At 33.8% G+C, this 6,000-nt stretch overlaps 1 protein-coding gene across 2 annotated transcripts in view; it reads right to left on the bottom strand.

Annotated features, from left to right (window-relative positions):
• The window catches only part of mpped2 (metallophosphoesterase domain containing 2b), a 28,825-nt gene that overhangs the window by 17,059 nt on the left and 5,766 nt on the right, over window positions 1–6,000 (bottom strand). For both annotated transcript variants that reach the window (XM_073831999.1, XM_073832000.1), the window contains exons 3-4: window positions 4,270–4,451; window positions 3,097–3,322 (exon numbers count right to left, since the gene is read on the bottom strand). In XM_073831999.1, the coding sequence (XP_073688100.1) occupies window positions 3,097–3,322; window positions 4,270–4,451 (408 nt within the window). The remainder of the gene's footprint in view (window positions 1–3,096; window positions 3,323–4,269; window positions 4,452–6,000) is intronic.

Here is a 6,000-nt window from a genome sequence, read left to right as displayed (position 1 = left end):
AAACACCCATTATGTGAACACAAACTTACTTTGGATGCGATTAATCATGATTAAACTTATTTGACAGCACAAATATATTTGTATAATAAAATACAAATTACAAATGCGGCCTGTTTGACATTTATGCAAATAAGATTTACTTTTTTATTACCATTACCAATAATAAAACAATATACAAAATTTTAAATGGTAATTAAATATATTCATGTATATTTTTTATTTTTCTTACAAAAGAATACCTAAATTACTCTACAAAAGTACTATATGTATATAATACATATATTGTATATATATTGTATATATATATATATATTGTATATAATAAAATATATATTGCATGTAATTTAGTGCTGTCAAATCGATTAATCGCAATTAAATCGCATCCAAAATAAAAATTTGTGTTTACATATGTGTGTGTACTGTATTTATATATTTTTCTTAAATATATACTGTACATGTATGTGTGTTTATTTATTTATAAACAGTACACACACATAACACTTTTATTTTTGGATGCAATTAATCACAATTAATCGATTTGACAGCATAATAAAATTTATATAATAAAATACAAATTACAAATGTGGCCTGTTTGACATTTATGCAAATAAGATTTACTTTATTACCATTACAAATACCCCCAAAAAATGCAATATACAAAATTTCAAATGGTAATAAATATATTTATTAATCTTACAAACAGAATACCTAAATTACTTTACAAAAGTACTAACTATATTGTATATAACAATATATTTCAGTGATGTCAAATTGATTAATCGCATCCCAAAAAAGTGTTTACATAATGTGTTTTTACTGTGTGTATACTGTGTGTGTGTGTATTTTATATATATATATATATATATATTTTTTATATACGTAAATTTTAGTGCTGTCAAATTGATTAATTGTGATTAATCATTTAAATCGCATCCAAAATAAAAGTTTACATATGTGTACTGTATACACACACACACACACACACACACACACACACACACACACACACACGCATACGTATATATTTACGAAATATATGTAATTTATATTTAGATATACATAATATATAAATATAAATCTAAACATGGAAAGGTGAAAAGATTATTATTATTAAGCAACTCTCATCAACTTCAACTGACTCTTGAGTGTCATCTCCAGGTGATAAACTGCTTCTAGTAGCTGTCGACCATTGTGTCACACTGCCAGAATGCTCTCAGTGCCAAACACTGCTAGGCATCTATTCACACCTGAAATCTAACACAGCTCTCTTGGCGTCCTGTGGGAGAGAGGGGGCAGCCCAATGGGTGAGGGGTTAACTGAGATAATGCTCCGCTTATCAGTTCTTCGCATGAAAGATGCCAATGTGTGATGACGACTGTGTGTGCGTAAAGAGTAACAGAGAAACAGAGATGGAATGAAAGAGAGAGAGTGAATGTTCATATGTGTGTGTGTGTGTGTGTATGTGTGTAACACTATCTGTAGCGAGTGAGAACACGTCTCGTGTCCTGCGGAGCAGAGAGTACAACAGCGTCCAGCATAACCCAGGTCTACAAAGGTCTTTCTGTCCATGGCTATTATCAGTTGATCTCAAGGTATAAGACAGCCATGAGAAATCATACAGGAGACATAAATCAAATACTAATACTAATACTCATTCCACCATCTGTTACTTAACTAATGAACTTGACATATGTTGCATATGGTTTGTATATACATAGCACTGATTGTGATTTATGGAGCTTTATCTAAACATACTGCAGCTACTGATTCAATATTAACCTGATTTCTATATTAACAATATCTTCTTGGAAATCCGGTTTACTAAAAAGATCTTGGTGGATTTTCTAAATATTTTAAAGAAGTGGTTCCTAATCTTTTCAGAACCAAGTGCCGCATCTAATCAAATCAGATTATTCAGAGACCACCCAGTAACATTTGTAGCCTATTTGTGTTCAGTATTTATATATTTTTTAATTATATACACTACCAGTCAAAAGTTTTTGATCAGTAAGATTTTTAATGTTTTTTAAAGAAGTCTCTTCTTCTCACCAAGCCTGCATTTATTTGATCTAAAGTACAGCAAAAAAAAGTTTTTCTCCTGTTTCTATTTGAATACATTTTAAAATGTAATTTATTCCTGTGATTTCAAAGCTGAATTTTTAGCATCATTACCATTACATGATCCTTCAGAAATCATTCTAATATTCTGATTTGCTGCTCAAAAAACATTTTTTATTATTATTATTATTATGATGTTAAAAACAGCTGAGTATATTTTTTCAGGTTTCTTTGATGAATAGAAAGTTCAGAAGAACAGCATTTATCTAAACAACATTATAAATGTCACTTTTGATCAATTTAAAGCATCCTTGCTAAATAAAAGTATTAATTTCTATATTTTTTCCCTAAAAAATTATACTGACTCCAAGCTTTTGAATGGTATAGTGTATAATGTTACAAAAGCTTTTTATTTCAGATAAATGCTGAACTTTGGATCTTTCTATTCATCAAAGAACCCTAGAAAAAATGATTTGATATACAATATTGATAATAATAAAAAATATAATAAAATAATAAATGTTTCTTGAACAGCAAAACAGCTTATTAAGAATGAATTCTGAAGGATCACGTGACACTGAAGACTGGAGTAATGATGCAGAAAACTCAGCTTTGTTCGAAGGAATAAATTATAAATTACATTTTAAAATATATTCAAATAGAAAACAGTTATTTTAAATAGTAAACATATTTCACAATATTACTGCTTTTGCTGTATTTTGGATCAAATAAATGCAGGCTTAGTGAGCAGAAGAGATTACTTTAACATTCAAAATCTTACTGTTCAAAAACTTTTGACTGGAAGTGTAAATATAAAAATTCCCAGTCCGTTGCTGTCAAGATTCAAAGTCAACATGAAATGACATTCGAAACCCATTTTACTTCCATTTTTAAGAGTGAAACACAATATCTAACAAGAAATAACATGTAGGATTGTGAAAAGTAGGTAATCCAGAACATGCTTTTCATAATTCACTTTACATAACCTACTGGACAGGTGTAGCAAACTAAAACGTAAAAACATTTAGATATGCTTACCATGGAGTCCCGTATATCCTGAATCCTTTAATGGTGACCTCAGAGTCCTGTAAGTACACACAGTTTGTAAGGAGGGACTGAACGTCGTCAAAGTCCTCAGTCCTCAGTTTGGACACTGAGGGGAAACGGTAGTAATCCTGCTTTATGAGTTCCGACATAAAGTCTTTATCGAAGGTAAGTTCGTGATTTCCAGCGATGACAACTTTGTACTCGTAGGGCAGACTACCTGTAAGAGGAGACAGATAATGAGAATGGCAGATTTTGGGAAACATTATTTCACAGTATCATGCGCTCTACAGTTATAAGACTATTCAGATGTTGAGAAAGTGACATTTTAGGCCACATTCTTTAGTAAACCAGCATCTGAAATAAAATGAAATAGAGACATTTCTAATAGCTTTGACTGACTAGAGACAATTTACAGCTCACTGTGGCTGTCAATCTTGGGCGGAAGCGTGACTTTGATTTCACCAGATAAACAATCTTTTTGACCTCTGGAACCTTAGAGAACCTTGATTTCATCAAAGTGAATTGCTGCCGAGGCCAATGAGACCAGACTGAAGGGCACCTATTAAAGCCAACAGCTGGGCATTTTTCAATTTCCAATTTGACCTCTTTCACCCCGAGCAATAACAAAAGCCTTCCTACTTGCTAGAAATGCTGTGTGCACATTGGAGCTTATTAAATTCGGTAAATATTACATAACAATAATCTCGGTTTTTGCACTGAAATGACAAAATATACAACATTAATATGCATCAATCTTAAAATAAGTCACCAGATTTGCAGTCGACGCAAAACCTAAAAGAACACAGGCTTAAAGGGTTAGTTAATTACTCACCCTCATGTCATTCCAAACCCGTTAGACCTTCATTCATCCTCAGAACACAAATTAAGATATTTGTAATGAAATCCAACAGCTTTTTGACCCTGAATAAACAGCAACGCAAAGGACATGTTCAAGGCCCAGAAAGATAGTAAGGACATCGTTAAAATAGCTATTAGGTCATACGGGTTTGGAACAACATGAGGGTGAGTAATTAATGACAGAATTCAATTTTTGGCTGAACTATCCCTTTAAAGTTTGTAGATGCATTCTTTAAAAAGGAAAAAAAGTTCATGTTGTGACAGCAGGGGAAGTGCTTGTCAGCAAAGGTGGTTTTGCACACTTACCTAACCAGTCATTAAACTTCTTGATTTCAGACGGTAGGCCGAGTTCAGTGAAGTCACCCGTGTGAAGCAACACATCGCCGAAAGGCATCTGGATTCCATCTGTCCTCGAGTGCGTGTCTGAGACGCAGACGAAACGTGTATGGCCCACGGGCTTCGGCGCATCGTAGGGAAGTGGCTCTACCCTGTGGAAATAAGGAGCGTGTTCATTTCTGAGGAAATTATTTTTTATATATAAAGATTATTAGTGAATTAGGGAAAGGTTTTGCTAAATTTGCTACAAACACACTCACCCTCAAGCCATCAATGATGTAAATGAGTTTCTTTAGAACACAACAGAATCAAAACATATTTGGAAAAATTTTGCATTAAATCACTTGCTCAGCCAACGGATTTCTCTACAGTGAATGGGTGCCGTCAGAATAAGAGTCCAAACAGCTTTACCATTAACATTTTGTGAGATGAAAAATCCATCAATTCTGTCCAAAATCCATAACCCGTAATATCACTTCCTCCAATGAAAAAGTAAAACTCCATGTTTGTATAGAACTGTTTTAGACTGCTTTTGCTTAATCTGTGCATATTTCTTTCCTGATTCAGGTCAGATGACTATTTCACTCATTTGAAATTAAAAAGATCTTAACGCTTTTTACTTCACAAGATGTTAACCAGGGTTCGTACAAGATGCTTAAAGTACTTGAATTTGACTTTTTGAAATGTAAGGCCTGGAAAAGCCTTAAAATAAGAAACATTCCTGAAGAGGTACTTGAAGTGCTTGAATTATTGAAACGCAATGTATCTATGAAATGCGTGTTTATTTTTTTTAATAAGCACGTATCTTTTCATGCAAAATTTAAAAAACATCACACTTTTTTCCGCTTATTTCAGTGAATGTCGTAAAACTAGCAAGCTAAGTCAGCAGTAGTACTGACAGTGTCATGTAAACATGGCTGAAAACATGAAGAACAGATGAACCAAATCACTTAAGTGAGTCCTTCATGCTGGAACTGCTCCGATTGATTCAAACTCAAGACTTCGATCATTTAGCTTACGTGATTCACCAGCAAAAAACAGATCAAATTAAAAGAGCCATTCATTTTCGAATTTCAACATCTTTTTGGATCGTGGATCACGAATCGCAAATCACTTCATTCAGATTGGGACTTCGAAGCGGGTTCACAAATAATTTCATGAATTTATGATTTGTGTTACGCATTCCGAATCCTGATCTGAAATGATTTGTGAATCATTATACAGATCGGGACTTCGGAGCACAGATCACAAATCATTTGATTTAGATTGGGTTTTTGGAACGGGTTTGTGAATGTCTTACTTTAGATCGGAACATCAGAGCGGGGATTCACAAATCATTTGATTTATATCAGAACTTCGGAGCGGGTTTGTGAATCTTTTGCTTCAGATCGGATTTTTGGAGCGCGGAGGGCAAATCATCGGAGCTTCGGAGATGGTTTGTGAATCTTTTGCTTTAGATCAGAACTTCGGAGCGCAGAACGCGAATCATTTGATTTAGATCGGGATTTTTAAGCAGGTTCGTGAATCATTTGCTTCAGATTGGAACCTCGGAGCGCAGATCGCAAATCATTTGCTTCAGATCGGAACTTCGGAGATGGTTTGTGAATCTTTTGCTTCAGATCGGAACTTCGGAGATGGTTTGTGAATCTTTTGCTTCAGATCGGAACTTCGGAGCGCAGATTGCAAATCTTTGTTTAGTTC

The sequence above is a fragment of the Garra rufa genome, chromosome 25, assembly GCF_049309525.1.
Source record: "Garra rufa chromosome 25, GarRuf1.0, whole genome shotgun sequence".
Taxonomy (NCBI): domain Eukaryota; kingdom Metazoa; phylum Chordata; class Actinopteri; order Cypriniformes; family Cyprinidae; genus Garra; species Garra rufa.
This window is presented reverse-complemented; position numbering and strand designations above follow the sequence as displayed.